The sequence below is a fragment of the Pieris brassicae genome, chromosome 9, assembly GCF_905147105.1.
Source record: "Pieris brassicae chromosome 9, ilPieBrab1.1, whole genome shotgun sequence".
Taxonomy (NCBI): Eukaryota; Metazoa; Arthropoda; class Insecta; order Lepidoptera; family Pieridae; genus Pieris; species Pieris brassicae.
Genome location: NC_059673.1, coordinates 11827102 through 11850697, shown reverse-complemented (window position 1 = coordinate 11850697; position 23596 = coordinate 11827102). Strand labels below are relative to the sequence as shown.

Here is a 23596-nt window from a genome sequence, read left to right as displayed (position 1 = left end):
GTGTGCGTAAATTACACACACCGCTCAGTCGCTTGTTGCCTGTTGCGAATAGCGCGCGCAAATTGTTAAAAAATGGCGCGTAAATTGCTTTTACGTGAAATAAAAGAATTGAAATCTATTAGGAAATTATCAGTTAGTGCTGTAAGGAAAGAAGTTTTAATTAAATCATCTATACCAGATATAGTTATTCCTGAAGTGAATTTTTTGGATCAACTCTGGGAGAATTCTCATCGTTGGGATGGCGCTCATGTTGCCCTGGTAAGATATATTTACTTTTTTAATGTCACTTGCGTGCATCACCCAATCTATATCTATTAACAGATCGAAACTTTTAAGTCAATTAAAATCGATGTGTTAATTAATTTCAACAATTTAATTTTATCTTAAATTTTGTCGTTAAATCGTTATAGGTACGTGTAGTTTCAGAAAATAATATGCACGTGGTACGTTTATGTGATAAAACGCAGGACATAAGTCATCAATATTTCACACTTTATTTTATACTGTTAAGTTAAAGATCTGGACTATAGGGCTAAGTATGACTTGCGTATGTCAAAAATGTATCTATTTGGTCTGGCATACGGCCGGTGTCGATTCTTAATCGAAGTATAAATACCTTCTACTCCTTATCACCGTGAACGCGGAATAGTTTGATAACGTTAGGGAAATTGGTCGTATTCCGTACACACGTAAAACTATGAAGTATAATTGTTTATATGAAGTATTTCTACACTTTATTTTATGTTTGTAGCCTCTACTCAACCACATAAAGTTTTAGTTCTGGTTTGGGTTTTAAACTCGCTAAAAAAATTAATGAGATTAAACGACAAAAGAATATACGTATATGTTAAAGTAAAACGCAAAAATATTTACTTCTTATTCCTACGCCTAACATAAAGCATATAATAAAAAACAATTATACTAAAGATATAGTCAAAGATGGAATATATAATATACAAAACGTTTTAAACATTTACGAAAACAAACAAAAAAAATCTTAAATACATTTATTTACCTAATTCGGCTGTGTTGTTTGATGGTGTGAAAGTGAAAGGGAATGTACGTGAGGATGCGTAGTATTTGTATGTGGGATGTGCTCTTGCAGGCATGCAGGATGATGCATGTAAACTAGTCAAGGCTTAAAAAGTGGTCGTTGTATGTCCGGGCAGCGTGATACAAAACTGAGTTTTTTATACTAGGTTCAGATATCGGCAAACTTCTTGAGTATTAAACAAGGGAATGGGGGAAAGTTTGCGCATCGTACACAGCGCGGGACACAAACATCAACTGATTTACCAATCACGCGATCGATACGTTACTTTCTCGCCGCCCCCCCTCCCAGTGATACCTACAAATCGCTTCTGCGTAGGCAACATTTGTTCAAGATGTTTGCCGGTATCTATATAGTTGGTGTTGATGTGAGGATCGTGTAAAGGTAGGATAGAACTACCGAATATTTTGGACTTTATCTGTTTAATTAATTAAATATAATTACATTTTAAAAGCCAACATAAAGACAAAAATCATTTAGGTAACACAATGTACACTTATGAACCTCAATAAAAAAGAAATGTACTTTAAATGCTTCTAATATTAAATTTACTGCCAGTTCTCAAATCGTATCGTAGTACGGAAGAGAAGAACTAGCAATAAACTCTCCGCCACTCTTTTTAATCGCAAAGTTTTTTTTTGTATTACACAACGTTTGTAAGGAGCTGCAACCATAACACCATGTTTCACATGACATCAGCAGAAGCCATGGTGAAATAGGAGCACGCACTTACATTCTCGTGGGAACAACACGCAAATACATAGTCAAAAATAACTAACATCACCGCATACACGAATTCAAGTACAACCAGTCACCACAAGTAGCCGTTCACAAGTAACACGCATGGCCAGCCATCGGCCCCCTCGCCATATTTTAGGGAGAGACACAACCCGACGCATGGACGCCTTTATAACGTGGAAACTATATAACGTGGAAAAAATACATTAAGAAATTTTGACAACAATTATAAATAACTTAAGTGTAATTATTAAGACAATATGATAACTAATATGACATTTGCCGGCCTATTTTTGTGATAAATCAATCTGAATGTACCGCTTTCTTTTATTAAAATTTATAACTATAAAAATACTTGCGCTATAACCTGTGTAGATCTGGGTCTCGATTTTCATGTCTGCTTCGTGTTTATTATACTTATAGAACTTCTTAATACGGCATTAACAAGACGTATAAAGTGAACTAGACGTTTTGAGTTAATAACCTAGTGTAGTGAATATATGTACATATATTCTCAGAAACACGAACATATTGTCAAAACATTTTAGTACAATAAGACTGTTAATGAACATTACGTAAGTTTAAGCTACTCACTAGTATTGTAGAAAATTCAGTCAAGATAACTTAATAATAATTACTTATTAGCCATAATTATTAAAGTCTTACTCTCTTTTGTAAATTTTATTCTAGGAAAAAAACAGATTTAAACGATAATTTATTACTCGTACATAATACAGACAATATTATCTACATAAATAGTAATAATAATTATCAATAAACAAACTACAATTATAACATTGTTTCTTGTGGGAGTGTACCTTTAATACTAGCATTTCCTCGCTGTTTTAAGTTTTATATATGTATATATAGAAACTTAAAACAGTAAATAAATGTTTAGACTTTGACTACTATTATTTAAAAGTATTTACGCAAGTGTCCGTATTGTCTTCTGTTACGAAAACTATATTTTAGTTTTATTTAAAGGCACAGTAATATAACATATAGTAATGTGTTATAAATTTTGGAATTATAATTGTATTTCTATGCGTGACCCTATCCCTGCATCTGCGCTTGGGTTAAACAACATTGGGGCAACAAATAGCGCTTTCCGACTCGCGATATTTAGTTCTAAGACAAGCCGGTTTCCTCACGATGTTTACCCTCACCGTTGGAGCTATTTTCAAATGCCCATAGAAAGAAACTGCATTGGCACAGGCGGGGATCGAACCGACGACTTCAGAGATGAGCGTCGCACACTGAAGCACAGGCAAACACTGCTTTGCAAACAACAGGCCAAGTAGTTAGCAAAAACGTCTCAGGAAAATGCCGGCGATCGAACAAGGTCGAGATGCGGCAATATTTGTTTTTTTAAACTATTATTTCAACTTCCTTGAGCCGAATAATAATGAACATGACGACGTCATTTCGATGTTTTTGGACATAATTCCCTGTAATGTTTGACTTTAAACGAGCTATTTTATGAAATAGTATACCATTTACACCATTACGCCATGTCTTACGTTTGGGCTCATCGTGACTCGGTGGAGGTTTTCAACAACTCCATAGAGAAAACAATTTTTCAACCGGATTAAAGCTATTTGTATTATTGTGTAAGCTATGTTAACCAAAGACAATACTAACTCCATAGAATTTTAATTATTGACCCATGTGACTTCTTCGATACAAAGAGTCCCCATATTGCGGGCTACTAGATTGTCAGGAAATTGCATGGACGCGAATAGCGCTGCGCCCGCTCAAGTTCTTATGTCATTTTCACACGTGTGTATAAATTTTTTTATAACATACTAGCTGACCTAGCAAACGTCGTCTTGCTATGTATATTATTTAAAGGATTTTTTCAGTTTAATAAAAATAACCTATCTACTATAAAAAAATATAAGTTAATCGTATTTTTAATTAAGGGTATACGTACAGGTATACATACAGTATTTTTGGATCATAAAAAAATAAAAAATAAAGTGTTATAAAAAAAAATTGGGATGGACACCCCTTATCACTTAGGGTTTTAAAAGATAGATAGTAGCCAATTCTCAGACTTACTGAATATTCATAAAAAATCATAAGCATCGGTCGAGCCGTTTCCGAGGAGTAACGGGGAACGTACATTGTGACACGAGAATTTTATATTATAACATATTTTCAGTCCTCATTTTAACACGTGTCATATGTCAAAGCAAAACTAAAATATAATAATTAAACTATATAATTTATACAGAATGTATATATAATATTTGTTTTTACACTATTGTGGATTCTAGAAAAAAAAATAAAGCTATATGTATGATAGGGACTTTATTTTTTTTATCATATATCAATAATTACTACAATTATTTATGATAAAAATAACGAATTCTACATAAAGTTTATTAATTTAAATTATTGAAACCAAGGTTTTATCATTTTAGTTACCGCGGGTTTTATTTGATTAGAAGTTAGTCTTTGATAACAATTTGCATTTGATGTAATTTAGATAATGATGTTGATCACCGCTGCCACAATAAAATTACACATAAAACATTTAATCTTAAGATAAGAATATTTTTTACAATTTCTTTCAAGGAGAAATTTCTTTGTTGACAAACTCGTAGAATGTTATAATGCATGTTTATCGCTACATCTAGATGCACGGCAATGTCAAGTCGCGAGCAAATAAGCAGGCCGGCCTTACCATCCCTATATCACTTCGTTGTGCATAAAATTAAAAGCTTGAACTTAAAGAACCCAGTTATTGTTTTTATTTAACACATAAAATGTTTGAAATATTGCTATTATTATAATCAATAGGGCTACAACCTACCTACCTACCTGAGGGACTATCTTAGTTCTAGAATAGCAAAGGTTGGTGGCGTCAAGATGTGGTGCTGGAGGCAAATGCTACGAATACCGTGGTCTCCGAAGCATCGATCAAATCGGTCCTGACCCAACTCCGCATCTTATTTCGGACATACAATGAGCTGAGGCGATGAGAACTTATAGGAATCGATCATGGTTGGTAACACAGAAGGCAACTTATCACGTGGCTGTTCACCAGCCCGTTGGAATCGATCAAGTGTGTAAAAGACTAATCATCCTCAATATTATACTGTCTTAAGAGGGACGCTGGACAGAAACCGATGTAAGCAGATTTTCCGGGGCGTCCTAGCTGACCACGCGGCGCGTTCGAAATGAACGAAAACAGATAGACCTACCTATGTACCTACCTAGTAAATATCTTACTCGTATGACACATGGGTGATTAAAAGATTTTGGCCGAAAATCCTCGCTCAACGAATATGTATCGCAATACAGCGAGGTAATGCTGCTAAAATGAAGTCTAACAATTAATTTACAAAAATACAGTATTAACATTATTCTTATATATTAATAATAATAAATAAAAATTGATAAGTAAAATAATAACAAATTTTAAAATTTTGACTCCTGTGGCAGTGTACCTTTAATGCAAATTTCCTTGCTGTATTGCAATACTTATTCGTTGAGCGAGGAAAGCACCAGCTCTGGGGTCACTGGTACTATCTACCAGGCGCCACTTAAATCTTTAATTAGCCTATATGCACTTGAACTCCATGGCCCAAGACTCTTTACTCCAAAGGAGTAAGTGAAAGTTGAAGACTCTAATATTGAGAGAATTACATCGGAATTGCATACAAACACGTCACGATTGATATCGCTACTGGAATTTATAGAGTACCGGCGCTGGTGATGTAATTAAAATGGGTGTGTTCTGTTATCGAATCACTTGTTCTTGCCTTTTTGAAGTTGCAAGGCTGCGTAATAAAAATTGACAGATTATATTATTATTTATAATATAGACTATTATTACTAACGATGCAGACAACTATACACCACAATAATTTTTGTACTTTACAGATATATGTGACAATTAATTCATTTTACATTATATTATTTTTGAGACACAGCTAAGGTTCAATTTCTTTTGCCTGTTATTATTAACCAAAGACAATTGAAGCTATTTCAATTTGTCAATTCAATTGACTTTGGTTTTAAAAATAAATAGACTTCTGCTTGGCGGGAAATTGAAAAAACGCGGTTCTAATTTTTTATAAAATTATACTTTAATTAAAATAAAGATTATTTCTTTGTAAATAATAGTATTAATAAAATAATAGACAAAAGCCCAATATATTTTAACCACATATTCTCTGAAAATAAAGACGTGGTGGAAATAAGGCGTATTAGCGCAAATAAAATTGTTGTGATATTTAAACAACATAATACAGCTAACAACTTGATACACAATATAAGTTTTCTTGAGAAACATGATATGAAAGCATACATTCCAGCAGCTCAAATTAAAAAAAACTGGTATTATCAGATTTGTGACTGCAATTATTTCAAATAAAGAACTATCTACTAAAGTAAGTTCTACAAGTGAAATAATTGCAGTTAGGGGATTTATCAAAAAATTGGCAATGAATTAGTCGGAACACAAACTGTTAGTATCACATTTTTGGCAAACTCAAAAACAATGTTTCAAATGTATGAAATTTAATCATTATGCAAAAATTTGTAATGGCAAACAGCGTTGCTCTATTTGTTCAGGTGAACATTCATATAAAGACTGCAGTAAACAACATGAAATTTGCTGTGTAAATTACAGTGGATCTCATTTAGCAATATCTAAAATGTGTTTGATAAAAATGAATAAAATTCTAGAAAAGAAAAATAAAATAACGTATGCAAGCGTTGCCATCACAAAAGATAACAATGAGTTCCCTCCCCTTCCACCACGCTCCAATCCTGTAAATAAAAAAGGGATTAGTGTAAATAATGTACCTAAACATGTAAATAAATGAAAGATAAAAGTTTCGCATAAGAAACTTCGCGTTTCATCGGACTCACAACTTATGATGGAGTTGATGTGACGAATAGCGCTAGTCGTGAAACACAACAATAGTGTTTATCCTACCAATAAGTAATAAATAGCAGAACTTATGTAGAACGTATCCATACATTGTGAAACAGACCTTTAATGTGAATAAAACTTAATATGTACGTTTAATATAACGTTATTCTCTGAACTTTGGACTTTGAAATATTAAGTAAACAATAAATACTGATAAATTTCTAGATAAGATATTTCTAGATCTTTACAGGCGATATGATTCACCCATTATCGTGTTTTGCAGATTTCAGTTCATTGACGTTGGGACAAATATTTTTCTCTTATTATTAATAACGGTTGTTGTATTAGATTAACGGTATTATGATATTGTCTTTGGTAGAATTAAGTGAAATTAAAAATAAATCAATCTGTGGTACTACAACCTTTTTAGATGTGGGCTTTAGATTTCTGTATCCGTCGACATTTTGGGTCTAAGCCGGTTTCCTCAAGATGTTTTTCTTCGCCGTTCGAGTGATTTTAAATGTGCACATAGAAAGAAGGGGATGGAACCTACGACCTCAGGGATCAGAATTGAACCATAAAGTCACTAGGCCAACACGGCTCTAACGAAGAAAAATATCTATGTAAATTATATTTATTAATAAATTGTTTGTTTATTAAAGGAATCCGTTACTTAGGTTATCATTCCAAAAATTTGCGTTTAATTTCTGTTTAATTTACTTGTTTTAGTATAAGTTTAAGAACTACATCTCAAAAAAGATCTCTAATGGTAATTAAGAATAATTATAAATTTGTGAGAACCATCCAATGAAAAATATAAATATGAATACTTTTCGAAAATATCTGACATCGGAAATAGCCTTTTTTAATTCCTTTACCCAAATCTTATGATTGATGTTAATTTTGATTAACATAAATAATATTATCTGAAACATAAGTAATATTTAAGAAGTATCTTGTAATGGATATGTAAATATAGGATTCAGAAATACTTAAAATAATAAAAGGTCATCGTAAACATGTCATGATGAAATGCATTACAGCTGACAACAATGAATGACCTTAGCGTGTTTTCACAATAGCAATAAACTACTAAATTCTTCTAAATTCAATATAAACCGATAATATCAAACAAAGCGAAAAATCTAAAAAAATAAAAAAAAACATTATATTGTTTCATGTGGCGTTAAAATTAAATTAAGAACTCGAAATCAAAGATGACGTATCGTAAACAATTAAAGTGCTTAAAATGTGATTTTATTGCAGTTAGACACTTTTTTCATAAATATAGACTTTATTTGTATAACAACATGTAGAGGTAGATACTATTATAGCACTATAGTAGACTAGACGTTTCTTTTGATTGCTTATGCTTGTCTGTGGTAAATCCGCGCCATCTGGTAAGTTTTGGCGCTAATTTGACATTTTATTGTGCACAATTACGTGGCGCTGTTTCTATCTCAAAATGTGATGAGATTTTAATTGCTGCTGATATTTGGTGGAAGTGACGGAAATTACTATTCAAGCCGAGAAAATGATGTAATAAAAATAAAGTATTAGATTTGTTTGAATTTCCGATTTTCAAAATTGTATTCTAAAATACATAATCGTGCTAAAATTATGACGTAATGACGGGTAATTCTTTTACATTTTTTTTTTCTTTTCGACCATGGCGCAGGCTAGTCTTTCATAGGTTTTTTCCTTTAATTAAATATTAAGTTCGTTTATATCTTTTACATTTTATTTTTTTATACTCGTAGAGAAATACCTCAATTTATCAAGTATTTGAAGAGTTGTTTATCTGTGTGATTACTGTGTAGAATCTTTATAAGTGTCTAAGAAGTATGTATGTAAACATACATATATTTATTGATAACAGCTGAACAAATCTCTATTGTATTTCCACTTGTGGATGTGAACGGTAATGCAAGATTCGCAACAAGCCTTTTTAGCCAACATAATTTATACAAAAATAATTTATATAGATTTTCTTAATGTACACAGACCTTCACGGCAAGTCGTCGATTTTTTCGAAGATATATCCTTTTTGTAATCATGGTTGATTGCCTAAGCTAGTCCAGATCTCGTAGATAGAGAAACAATTCATTAATGGAATAAATAAAATATAGATTTTCCGTATTAATTACATACACAAGTAACGCTATACAGCGAGGAAATGCTGCCGGGTTTTCTATTTATAAATTTTTAATTATTATTAGTATTACTATGATAGGTTTAAAGAATATATTATAGTATTTATATATTCCAGATTATTGTTAGTATAAACTAAATATCAATATAGTAATATGAGAAATAACGTACAAAATACTCTCGTATCGATTCATGCAAGCTCTTACTCAATAATACTCTGATAGCTGAGACTCATATAATTATTTATTACAGAAATGCGCAGAAACACAGAAAAGCTATACCTATGCTGAACTATGGAAGTACACTTCGATATTTGGGACATCGCTAAGAAAGAAATTCGGACTTCAGCCTAATGACGTAGTTGCGGCAATGTTGCCCAACTGTCCGGAATATCCGGTGGCAGCATTTGGCACACTTAAAGCTGGCGGGGTGATGACAACTATGAATCCAATTTATAAAGAATGTAAGGTATTTTTAACGTAATTAAATAATGCCTGGTTCCCAATAGTGTCTATAAAAAACCAGTAGAGCTAAATTTTTAGGTCTCGGCCTTAGATTTCTATGTCTGTTTCGTGATCATTTGTCAACCTAATAGGCAAGTAGGTGATCAGCCTCCTGTGCCTGACACACGCCGTCCACTATTTGGATCCAAGGCAAGCCGGCTTCCTCACGATGTATTCCTTCGCCGTTTCAGTGAATGTTAAATGTGCACATAGACAGAAAGTCTATAAGTTACTTGTACTTACTTAAGAATTTTTTTCCTGAAGAAAGCAACCACCCCTCATAGATTGTTATTTAGTAGAGCCTCTAACAGCGCAATCTAATATACCTAAGTTTTCGTATAAATAGTTAAAATCTTGAAAAGTTTATATATGTAGTAACGCTATGAAATGGTATTTCCGTTTCAGTTGAAATAACCCACCAAATATCCCTTACAAATCCAAAAATCGTGATAACAATACCAGAATGTTACGAAATAGTTAGACGGGGACTTCAGAATGCAAAAAATCAAGCGAAAGTTATAATAGTAGATAGAACAAACAAACCTATACCAGAAGGAACTATACGTTTCTCTGAAGTTGCTGAAAACGGAGAAGCTGATTATGCTCTTTTGGATAAAATTGAGAGGAAAATGGATGACGTGGCTTTTATTCCATTCTCCAGTGGAACAACAGGATTGCCCAAGGGCGTAGAAGTGACACACGGTAACCTGGTTGCAGCTAATCTTATAATGCATCATGAGAGAGTTGATGACTCTGTTCTGGCTAATGGTAAGTAGTCTAAACGAAAATAAATTGTAAAATTCAGTAGAATCGGGTACTAATTTCAACGCACGTATGGTTTTAAAGATTTGTGGTCTTACATATGTTCAGTGTTTAGTTAAACATAAACTGTTACTTAGAGCTAAAACGGATAAATGTTGGGCCTGATACCGAATATTCGGCAAAGCTTGAAGCTGGATAGCCGAATATCCGAACATAATCGAGTGGGCACTAATGCTGTATAATACCCAAACGAAGTTAACTAAAGTCTAAAGGATATACAGCGAAAGATTTTTTGGACGCTGGCCTTGTATATGAATATAAGCAAAATCATTTGTTGCCTTTTAACGCAGAGAAATTGTATTATATTCATTATAATTTGCCCTTCGTTTGGCTGAAGGTTAAGTTTTCATTTATATAGTATTTAGGTCAGTTACAATTTGCCGTATCACATACTATAGAAGGCACTATCATGATATGCTATATCCGGCCAGATACTAGTTTCTTATCCGGTATTATGCCGGCTTTAAAATGGGAACCGGCTGCCGGTTAGTTACCGAATATACGTTTCATCTCAACTCTTGCAGTTAAATGTAAATCTTGTGGTTTTTTAACTTTCCAAAATGTTGCAGAATTCAGTGTAATATACAATTCTATTTATAATGAGAAAAATTGTGTACTCCAAGGAGGCTAAACGGAAAATTGCAACTGACCTAAATACACGAGCGATACAAAACTTGTTTCTATGATCTAGCATATAATTGCATAAGTCAGTCATATAACACGTCGTATTATACTACTTCAATTTAGCAATAAAATGGAAAATCTTATAGATCTTTTATATAATATAAACAAGAATTTTATGCATATTATAATAATTTATAAGTGTGGGAAAAACTAAAGGGCTGATTTTGGCTTCAAGACGATTCTTTACATTTGGTTTACGCTTTTAATATTGTTACGAGCTAGGGGATCGGATAGAAAATGTCGTAGATTTCTTCAAAGGTTTATTTCTTGATAAATCAATGAGGAATTTATGGGCACAAATTAATTGCAGAGATGCACTAATTGCACGCAAAAACACAGTCACTAATTACTTCACTTATGCACACTTCACACTGTACTTTATCACTTGTATTCACTTTATTCGCACTTTATCGCTTCGGTGTTCCTCTCGTGTAATCGCATTCAAAACTAAAGGCGACTAGTCGCGTTTCGGCTCGCTTATATATCCCTGGGAATAATTCTAAACAATATTCAAGAAATTTCTAGGCGGGCTTGCTACTGAGTAGCGATTGCACAATTCTAGAACGTCCGCACTCTTTGTCTCTTTCGCACGTTGCTCCGTCCGTACGGCGCTCTCTCTCTCGTATCATTTCGTCCTTGTCTCACACCTAGAAAGTTCGGTCTAGAATATTCCTTCATCAAAGGGGTATAACTAGGCCTGAAAACGCCTGAAAACGGGTCTCCTGAAAACTGCACCAATCGACTACACATGTTCTGAAACTGACTGAAAAAAGGTTTCAGCTTCCTGAAAACTAGGGTAATATTATGGAAATTACAATTTTCTAATATGTGATTGACCCTCTCCTGAAACGGTCAGAAATCATATTACAGCCTGCTGAAAAGTTCACTAACTAGTGGAAAAATCTAGAAACATGGCAGTCGACCCGTCTTCGTAACACTACCCCCTCCTTAGACATGCTCGTCCCGAGCATCATTACCTTCTTTACAGGGGGCCATTATCTTTTCCCATCGAGATCTAGTCTGCGGATCCTCAACAGCTGCACAAGCTCTACATTTATTGATCCAGTCTTCTACATCTTCACGATAGTGTGTCCAATAAAACATTTCCTTAACCTTCATAAGAGTCCGTTTTAGTCCTAAATGTCCACTAGACAAGTCAGTATGACACATTTCTAATATGTCGCGAACCTTCAATCTTGGTACAACTAACTGCAAATGATCGCCTTGAGCATTTTTCAATTTACGACATAACACCCCATTATGGAGAACTAAACTATCCCATTGAGCCCAGTAACTCTTAGTAGTGGTACTTGTTGATGCAACTTTACTCCATTGTGGCTTGACAGCTGAAGATTTCATCCAGTCCAGAATTGGTTTAATGTCGGAATCTTGTTGTTGCTGTTCCTGAATTAATTTCCCACACCAATCTGTAGTTATGGTGTCTGTCCGTAGTATCCTCACGTGGGCAACCTCTCTACCTTCGTGTCTTGTACAAAGTTTACAGTCTTCCTCACATGGCCTACGAGACAATGCATCTGCGTTCCCGTGTGCTCTACCCTTGCGATGTTCAGTAGCAAAGTCATACTCTTGCAATTGTTCGATCCATCGAGCCACTTGTCCTTCTGGGTTCTTGAACTGAAGTAGCCATTTTAAGGCAGCATGATCTGTTCTAAGACGGAACTTGCGACCTAGTAAGTATTTACTAAAATGCTGCAGCGTCTTCACAACAGCCAGTAGTTCCCTCCGAGTGACACAGTAGTTTCGTTCTGGTCTCGATAACGACTTGCTGAAGTAGGCTATTACTTCCTCGCGCTCACCTTTTACCTGTGTTAGTACACCTCCGATGCCAATTCCACTGGCATCTGTATCTACCACATATTCGCCATCATATTCCGGGTAGCCTAGTATCGGAGTCTCACATAGTCGGTTCTTGAGCTCATTAAATGCAACTTCACACTCTCCATCCCATGTGAATTTCCTCTTCTCTTCGGTGAGTCTGTGAAGAGGTTTTGCAATATCCGCGAAATTTTTCACGAATCTTCGGTAGTAAGAACATAAACCTAAGAAAGCACGGACTTCAGTTTTATCTTTAGGTACTGGCCATTCCTTCACCGCAACTATCTTCTCGGGATCTGTTCGAACTCCGTCCTGCGATATAATGTGACCCAAGTAGCTCACTTCTCTTTTGAAAAATAAACATTTCTTTGGACTTAATTTCAGGTTGGCTTTATGGAGTCTGGTGAGCACCTGTTGCAGATTCCGTATGTGATCTTCAAAATTTCTCCCAATGATGACTACATCATCCAAGTACACTAAGCAGGCTTGTCCTATCAGTCCTGACAGTACTTTCTCCATTAGTCTTTCAAAGGTAGCAGGTGCATTGCAAAGCCCAAACGGCATAACTTTAAACTGCCATAGTCCTTTTCCAGTTGAGAACGCTGTCTTCTCTTTATGACTTGGGTCTATCTCCACCTGCCAGTACCCACTTTTCAAGTCTAAAGTTGTAAACCATTTTGCCCCACTTAAGGTATCCAAGGTGTCATCTATTCTAGGTAAGGGGTAACTGTCCTTCTTTGTGATATCGTTAAGACGACGGTAGTCGACGCAGAACCTTAAACTGTTATCTTTTTTCTTGACTAAAACTACTGGAGAGCACCAAGGGCTGGAAGATGATTCGATGACATTATGGTTTTTACATTTCCGCAATCATCTTGTCTATATTTTTTTCATATGCGACAGGTACTCGTCGCGGTCGCAAACGTATCGGTCTTTCGGTTCCAGTCTCAATTCGATGTTTAACTACACCTGTCCTTCCTAGATCTCCATCGTGTGTAGCAAACATGTTTGAAAATGACTTCAATAGTTCCTTTGCTTTCAACATTTCTCCTTTCGACAAGGTTTCCTTACAGCCCTCTAATACTTCTTGAACTATATCTCGTTTACTAACTGTACTATTTTCAGTGATGGATCTATAGACGTCGTACCCACCCTTCAATGTATTACCTTTTAGAGAAACTACCCCATCTCTACACTTGAACGTGCCGTTCTCTAGATCTATCTTACACTTATAATACTTCATGAAGTCTAATCCGATTATGCAGTCATCTACTATGTCGGCAAGAACAACCTTGTGTCTGTATAAACTTCCACCAATCTTGAAGGTTGCGATACCTTCTCCCCGATCGGTTATGCGCTGACCTGTTGCCGTAACAAGCTGTACAAATCCTCTAGAAGGGCTTTTATAAAATGTCTTCAAAAGCTGGTATCTGATCACTGTTCGTGAAGCTCCAGTATCGAGTGTTAGGTTACACTTAGTTCCATTGACTTCTCCGTCGATGACTAAGGTATTCCCACGTCTAACCTTCACATCACCTCGGAAGTCTTTCTTAGGGCACGAAAACCTCATATGCCCTACTTCCCCACAGGTGTAACAGGTTGACCCACGTTGACCCTTAGCTTTTTCCGTGATAGCCCTAATGCGGTAAGGTTGAGGATCTTTCCGAATCGCCTCCACCTCCAACGCATGGGCTAGAGCATCCTTCAGGTTCTTGGGGTGACAAAGATTTACACTTATCCTGACTTCACGATCTCTTATTCCATCAATGAAGGTTTGTACTAATATCTTGTCTGCTACATCTGGTAAGGATGCGTAGGCTTTCCTTACCAGATTCTCTATTTCCAGGCCCCATACTTGTAAGCTCTCATTTGGTTGCTGCACTCTCTCCCGTAATTGAGCCCTATAGACTGGCTCCAAATGTGAGTCCCAATAACGTGACTCAAGGGCATCCAGCAGTCGCGTTAGTGTCACATCACCTGTCATGGCTTCTAAAACGGTCAAGGCTTCGCCTCGCAGTCCCAACATAAGAGCAGCTACAGCCTGATCATTTGTCCAACCGTTCATCCTGCACAGAGCATCAAACTGTACCTTATAGGCCCCCCAAGAAGAAGAACCATTAAAGGTAGGTATTTCCAGTGTCCCAGATGATTCCACAAAACCTGACATCTTAAGGCACTGAACCTCCTTTTCCAACTTAAGCAAGCGTTTCTCCTGTTTAGATAACCTACTGTCCAGGTTTTCAAACTTATCTTTTAAAGAATCAGTTTTCATTGTCTGCATCTCCGCAGCTGCTGCAGACTCTGCCACAAACTTCTCACGATTCTCCCTTGGAGTAATTAGCATTTTTCTATCCCACTTCTGACACCAAAATGTTACGAGCTAGGGGATCGGATAGAAAATGCCGTAGATTTCTTCAAAGGTTTATTTCTTGATAAATCAATGAGGAATTTATGGGCACAAATTAATTGCAGAGATGCACTAATTGCACGCAAAAACACAGTCACTAATTACTTCACTTATGCACACTTCACACTGTACTTTATCACTTGTATTCACTTTATTCGCACTTTATCGCTTCGGTGTTCCTCTCGTGTAATCGCATTCAAAACTAAAGGCGACTAGTCGCGTTTCGGCTCGCTTATATATCCCTGGGAATAATTCTAAACAATATTCGAGAACTTTCTAGGCGGGCTTGCTACTGAGTAGCGATTGCACAATTCTAGAACGTCCGCACTCTTTGTCTCTTTCGCACGTTGCTCCGTCCTTGTCGTACGGCGTTCTAGAGTGCTCGTCTAGTTTCGAGAAAGTTCTGATCTTCTCTCTCTCTCTCTCGTATCATTTCGTCCTTGTCTCACACCTAGAAAGTTCGGTCTAGAATATTCCTTCATCAAAGGGGTATAACTAGGCCTGAAAACGCCTGAAAACGGGTCTCCTGAAAACTGCACCAATCGACTACACATGTTCTGAAACTGACTGAAAAAAGGTTTCAGCTTCCTGAAAACTAAGGTAACATTATGGAAATTACAATTTTCTAATATGTGATTGACCCTCTCCTGAAACGGTCAGAAATCATATTACAGCCTGCTGAAAAGTTCTCTAACTAGTGGAAAAATCTAGAAACATGGCAGTCGACCCGTCTTCGTAACAATATATATATATATATATATATATATATATGTCGGAGGAAGCCATTCAACGAGTTGCTTGTTGATTGTACAATAACACATTAAATTCTCTTTATCATTTAAACACGTTGCATTTATCTTAATTTAACTTAATACGCGATTTTACGATATTATAAAACCTAAAACATATTTCTGTTAACAAATTAGTGATTTTAGTTAAAATTAGTTACGTTTTTCTAATTTATAAGATTGTAATCGTTATTAAACAAACGACCAATGAGAGCAGAGCACTTTGCTCGAGTGGGGTCGAAGCGCCATCTATATATAGGCCAGTCCGTTGGTTGTTACGGGGCCTTTTTGTAGTGGAGACGGATCGAGTTGGATCCCTGAGTTTTGGTCGCTAGATTGGTGCATTGAACTCACTGCTCGGTCTTAAAACTTATAATTTATTATTAATAACTACCATAAAATATCAGTGTATCATCAGTGTAAATAAAATATTGTGAAAACTACAATCGTCGTGTTTTGTGCTCGCGCTTTACCCTCATGACGCCCACCAAATCTGCAACCACTGTTGATGACGTCACTGGGGAAGGTGTTTCTCCGATATATATATATAACTAATTACATAACCCCCGTAACGTATTAAAAATGCTTCTAGAAAGTTACACTCATGTTGTACTTTGAAAGAGATATTAGCAGACAAAACAATACACTACATCGACGTCCTTCATGAAAAGAGCGTAACAATTCTTAAAAGGCCGGCAACGTACTCGCAAGCCCTCTGGCATTGAGAGTGTCAATGGGAGGCGGTATCATTTAACATGAGATCAGCCTCCTGCCCCTTTGTCCCCTGTTCTATAAAAAAACAGACAAAATCTCAAATTGATATCACCATACCCCAACACTTTCAAGTTACAAGAAACAATATGTCATAAAAGGAAAGAAAAGGAAGAAACATAGAGATTTAAAAAATTAAATTAATAGGATGTGGAACAAAGTATTAACAGTCTCCATCATTTATCGGCATAATCCCAAAACTGTTACACGAATCTATCAAATTGCTAAACCTCCCAAAATCCATTTATAACGAACAAAAAGTAGTAATATCAAATACGGCAGATTTCTATAAGATACCCATATATGGACGTATGTTTAATTGGCTTAGGTTGGCAACACTGTACCAGGGTCATAAATCTGACTGACTCCTCAGACTGAATCCGTGTCTTGATAATTCTCTATATTTTATAGACAAGTAGGTGATCAGTTCTGATTGAAAATGCCGGTTTTCTCACGATCTCACCGTAGGTGAATCCGTTATTTATATATATTATGTTTAACAGTTGTAAAAATAAAAATGATGTAACTAATTACTATTAACTTTTATGGAATTTACAATTAAGTTTGTGTTGGAAGACCTGGGAACCCTGATACAGATGATTTTTTCCAAATCACATTATAATGAATTGTTGTCAAAACATTTTTTTTTTAAATTTATAGACTTTTATTTTATTTTACGATTTACTCTGTGGGGCATGGTATGGAGCCTCTTACAAGCACGTTGATAAATTATTATGAGACAATATATCAAAGACCATATCCAATTACAAAGATTTATCTATATATTTATTTATATCTCCACTTGCTACACTCTTGACAAATCTCTCTCGCTTCATCCACTTATGATCCATTCCCTTCTCTGGTACCTCCTGAATTTGGTAGGATCGACCAGGCTTACACAATCCGACTTCACCACACCACGATTGTCATGTATATACTTCTCATTCATCCGTTCTTCAAGGCCAAGTCACTACCAACTACTAACCTATCTTATGATTATGGCATTGATAATATTTTTCTATTAATTATTAATATTTCTTAACATTTTATACATTACAGGATCATTTCAAGAAGTCCTGCCTTGCTTCTTGCCGTTCTTCCACATTTACGGCTTAGTAATCAATTTGATCGGTCACGTAGCTAAAGGATGTAAAATCGTTACAATGCCTAAATTCTCTGCATCAACATTTTTCAATATATTGAAGAATGAGAACCCCACGGTCATGTATGTGGTGCCGCCTATAGGTAAGTTTTTTTAAATCCCTGGCTGATACTTTTACCTTACCTTACCTTTTTCGAAATGTGTAATTTCTATAGTAGTATATGTGGAAAATAACCATTTTACTAATCTGTGTCTGTGCTCGTGTCGCGCGTTTAGTTTTATTACATTGACCTTTTATTATTGTCGTTCAATCCCAATTTAATGAGATTAGATAAAGTTGGTACTAAACAATCGATTGATGATATTTATACCTAGGTATTAAAAGTAATGGTATTACAATAATAATAGGTTTTATAGTGTTTTATTTGCACAGTTTTTACTTACGTACGTATACTTTACGGCTTTAATTTAAAAATATATAATTAATTATTCTATTTATTTTAAGTTACATTATCAATAACTTAAAATAAAATTCTTAAAATGTAAAAAGAATGTTATGGACGGCCGGTAAATATTAGTATGTATTTGTATATATTCAGTCGTTTTCGCAAGTTTTTTATACTGATTTATCGACTGTAATTCAAACATTATTAAAAATTAATTAATTTCAGTTCTTCTGTTGGGAAAGCACCCAGACGTAACAAAAGATCATTTAAAGTCTTTAAGACGAATTATTTGTGGAGCAGCGCCTCTCTCTGCTACTGACGTGGAAGGTGTTCTTGAAAAGACTGAGGTAAGGTTCTTTAAATCTCTAAGTAAAATCCAATGGCGCAACAACTTCATCATCATGGGATTTCAGTATCTATTTCTTCAAGGTCTCACATGCGCTGTCTCTTCTTAGGTCTAAGGCTGGTTTCCTAATGATGGTTTCCTTTACCGTACTAGCGAGTGTTAAACGCACACGTTGGAAAAATTAAAATTTAAAATTATGTAAATAATTATAAGTTTATAATAATAAAAATAGCTTTAATCCGGTTAAAAAATTGTTTTCTTTCAATGTGTAAAAGCTATGTTAACCAAAGACGATTCAATTTAACATCTTCTCTGACGTTTATAACTGTACTTGTTTACCTATATGAATAATGTTTTTTTTTAGTTTGAGTTTAAATCCATTTTATTGACTGAAGATATTATTTTAATTTCAGGGTAAATTAGTATTTGGTCAAGGTTACGGTGCGACTGAGACGTGTTCGCTGGCGTCAACCACGTTCATAGGCCGGACGGTCCTCGACAATTCGTCTTGCGGCGAAGTAATGGCTAACATTGAGATGAAGTTTGTGGACCCTGTGACGGGTGAAGACTTGCCGATTGGTGATGTGAGTATATCAAATTTACTAGAAATATCTCGTTGAGACTTGCTTTGAGTTTTTTCCGGGGGAATCTTCGTCCTTTTGTTTTTAATATATGTGTGTAATTAAATATCTTTTTTTGTGTAATAAAAGGCAAACGGGCAGAATTCACTTGATCTTAAGTGATACTGCCGTCCATGGACACTCACATTGCCAAAAGGGTCGCAAGTGCGTTGCCGGCCTTTCAAGAATTGGTACGCTCTTATCTTAAAGGACCCTACGTCGTATTGGTTCGGAATTACTTTAGTGGGCGTTCCACATAGTGGTGGTACACGACAAAAACTGCCTTAAGAAACGTTCTGTTGTGGAATGACGGACGTCGAGGTGATACGGGTGTAATTTCGTATTCAGCCTCGACGTCCGATGATGAAACTAAGCTGCAGGTATTAATCCGACCAACTCCTCTGAACACTCTCCATGGTAAATGCGGTAGGAGATGTAGAGTGACCCCACATCTCTACGCAACGCCATGGGATCAAGCCGCACAGAGATTGCCTGGTCGTTGTCACGCTTAAATACTTGACAAAAAGTTTAAGAATTGATACAAATGTAATACATGCTTAAACTTTCATCTATGGCACCTGTGTCTGACATTCGCGCAGTATCATGAAAACATCTCATAGGCACAGAGGTGTTCAAACACCAGCAACTTCCAAATTTAGGCCAAAAACATATTTTTCTCCAAATCTAGCATATTGGATCTGCGGTCGATCATGCTTATCACTGGAACACTTTAAAAACAGGCTTCGAACCCTGGCATCAATGTCCAAGACATCGCCTTATACTAATTGTATTAATATGTTTCCGAACATATTATAATGATTAGTTTTTTATAGCAAGGTGAGCTGCTAATTCGAAGCCCAACGGTGATGAAAGGCTACCACAAGAATGAAAAGGCCACTAAGGACTCAATAACTGAAGATGGTTTCTTTAGAACTGGGGATTTAGGATATTATAAACCGAATGTCGGTCTGTACATCACAGACAGGATTAAGGAACTTATAAAGGTGATTTTTACACTTAGTTATTGTAGTATATATTTTTTGAAGTGAAACTTCTTCATCGGCGTTGGAAAAAAAATTACCGTCACATTTTTGGGTTTCATTTGAAAAGAATCGTTGTGACAAATACAATGGCTCTGTGATGAGAATACTTATGTGCGTAGGATTTCACACCGCAACTTAAAAAAATAATATATTTTTTAGGTTAAAGGCATGCAAGTGGCGCCAGCTGAACTGGAGAGTTTACTTCGAACACACCCTGCTGTACAAGATGCGGCTGTTATTGGTAAGTGGACTTAGATCTCGTCTATTGTAGACCCACAAAAACACATAGTACAATGGCATCTCTATAACTCGAACCTTGTTATGTCGAAATCTTCAATAAGTCGTATAAAATTGTGATTTCCTTCCGCTGAACCCGAATATATGAATACGAGATATCTCGAATTATTTTGACTTTATAACTTTAACAAAATGTTATTTCCTTACGAAGTATTAATAATACATATATATACACAAAAACTCGAATTTCAAAATGGAGACTACAGAGTCATACTTAGTAAAATATAATGACGTCTTGGAATTCCCCAAAATAATAGCAATAAAATACAAAATGAATGTTCGACATCGGGGATTCTAATCTATTTTTTGTCTTGTACACGTCCAATGAATGCATTCATTACATACACTCGAACAATACACTTAGAAATCGCGCCGCTGTAAATCGAAATTTCAATAGCAACATCATATGTATCTCGAAGTACTTGTTAAGTCAAAAACGCGATAACTACGTTTTTTCTCACATTCGAGTTATAGAGATCCCACTGAATTTATAATATTCTTAACATGATCATAAAGAAAGGTTTGGTCCCTGTGGCAGTATACCTTTAACGCTGGCAGCATTTCCTCGCTGTATTGCGATACTTATTCGTTGAGCGAGGAAATACCAGCTCTGAGGTCACCAGTTCTATCTACCAGAAGCCAACTGAAATCTTTGATTCGCCTGTGCCCTTTAACCTCACAGCCCATGAGTTCCTACTCCAAAAGGGAAATAGAAAGAAGTCCTTTTTTGTTCACCTGACACTTAAAAACAATCAACAAATATTTAATTGGGTTCATCAGTATCATCATCAATAGCTTTTTTAACATCTTTAATTTAGCATTAGCAACATTATGCGCATGTTCAATATTTTGTACAGAAATGGCGCGGAAAATCTTATCATTAATAAAAATAGCTTGTACGGCTTTTACATAATATTTTGGACTTGATTATACAAAATGATTATGTATGTAAATAAATATTATTTGGTGTCCTGTATTTACTTATTATTTCTATCACATTATTTATTTCAATAATTGACTGATTTAACGTATAAATTAAGTAGGCAGTAATGGTTGTTAGCATTTTGTAAAAAAAACCTTGGCAGTTCTTCTCGTGCCATCCATGCCCTTGACTTGAGAACTGGCAGTAGTAGATGTAAATTTAGAAGCATTTATTTTGGTTACGTTCGTAGGCGTACACTAAGGAATGATGAAATGACAAAAATATTTAGTCCGTAAAGCATTGAATTTAGATAACAAAATAAAAATAATCTGTCCAGATTATACTTAAGCAGTTCTTTACTTAATTTCAGGCGTACCCCACGAATACCACGGTGAAGTGCCAAAAGCGTTTATAATAAAGAAATCGGGCCAAGAAACAACCCCTGAACAACTCCAAGACTTCGTAGCGAGTAAAGTAGCCGCGTTTAAGAAAATAGAGGAAGTTGTATTTGTTAATGATATTCCTAAAACTAACACTGGTAAGATATTGAGAAAGGATTTAAAGAAAATGTACGCTTAGTACTTTATCGTCTTTAGGTTAGTCAAAAAGTTATCTACTTATAAATAAAAAATATGATTATAATAGTGAAGATGACTGAATTTATTATTGTTTGTATGTATTTTAATTTGCGTAAAGTACTTATTACTGCATTCAAGTAAACATTTTGTGATCGAAGCCAAGCCAGAGAGAAAGTGTCGTCATACTAAGAAATGTCTGATTACTTGAAAGAAATGCTTGCTAGAAGCTAAGTATGAAGTGTGATTAACTTAGTCAAAAGCCTTACTCAAATCGTTTTATCATACTGAGTTCCATACAAAGAAGACGTGTAAAGATTTTTGTATTTTAATAATATCCTAAATAGATTATATTTGTATTATGTTAACATAAATTTTACACATTAAGAAAACACTTGCTATGTATTATTATTATAAACTTATAATTATTTACATGATTTTAAACTTTTTTTCCGACGTTTCGCGTGCTTTACAGCGTGCGTGGTCACGGTGATGAAGACAAAAGGCGTTGAATGTCAAAAGTATCACAACTGTAGAGAAAGTTTTGTTATCTGTATTTATTTCCCCGGAGTTGGTATCCACTAAAAGATGACGGGTTTTTTGCAGAAATGACGGTGTCCTCTATTTTCGCAGATTGTTTGTCTTGGAGATAATAATACATAGATTTAATCCGTTTATAAAGTGTTTTAGATTATATTTTATTTGTTAATTGTTGATGTAATGAGAGATATATTATGGTTTTATAAAACTAGTATGTAAATGATTTAAAAATATAGAAAATGATCGATGCCAGGTTAAAAATGCATTTACCAGTTTAAGATTTTATTCCCTACAGAACTTCAATAATTGGAATTGGTACTGTTTAAAAAAATCCATCGAACTATGGCAAAAGTAATGTATGAGTATGAATAAAAAGATGAAATAAAAACAAAAAAGTATTTATATAGTCTTTATCATTACTCTACAAAAATTAGTCCAAGTTCCGACTATCATATCTTTTTCTATCCGTAAAGACAATTTGACAGTAAGAGATGAGAGAGAAAAATGCAATTGGAATTATTTAGTTTTTATAGTATGTATACTTTTTTTTTACAAGAAGCTATATATTGTTACCGAAGAGGTGTTGGCTACTATAGCCATGGACAATAAAGACCTTTATAAATCAATATTTCTTTGTTATTATCTTGTAAATAATGGAAACGTTTTGTTATATTAAACTTGATTGTTTATTATGAGTTTGATTTCATACACTAATCTCCTCGAATTAAACAAAGTAAATCAACATGTATTTCATTAAATATAATTAATTACCAATAGGTAAGTACGTCTTATAAACGTTAATATTAACGAAAAGAAGAAACTGAATTTCGACCTCAAGAAGTCAACGAAAAATAAAAAAATCCTTTTGAGCTAGTCTGCATTAATTGTAGTGTGAATTAAAAAAATAAAACTTAGTGCAAAGGAGTACGTTATTGTATATGACAGTAATTTACGTCTAACTAATGCACTAGCGTCTAATAAAGAGACCTGATATAACTAAGTGTATCAAAAATCTACAGCAAATATAATAGGTCAGCATTAGATGCAATTGTGAGTGGACGATCTC

General features: G+C 35.0%; 1 protein-coding gene across 1 annotated transcript; it reads left to right on the top strand.

The window, feature by feature from the left end:
- Window positions 1-9: 9 nt before the first annotated feature.
- LOC123714238 (4-coumarate--CoA ligase 1-like) lies at window positions 10-22057 on the top strand. Its single transcript, XM_045668435.1, has 9 exons — window positions 10-258; window positions 9081-9291; window positions 9737-10099; window positions 17699-17884; window positions 18413-18534; window positions 18947-19117; window positions 19987-20157; window positions 20356-20437; window positions 21786-22057. Exons 1-9 carry the CDS (start codon window positions 73-75, stop codon window positions 21992-21994), a joined length of 1701 nt encoding a protein of 566 aa, XP_045524391.1. The 5' UTR covers window positions 10-72; the 3' UTR covers window positions 21995-22057.
- The last annotated feature ends 1539 nt before the right edge of the window (window positions 22058-23596 follow it).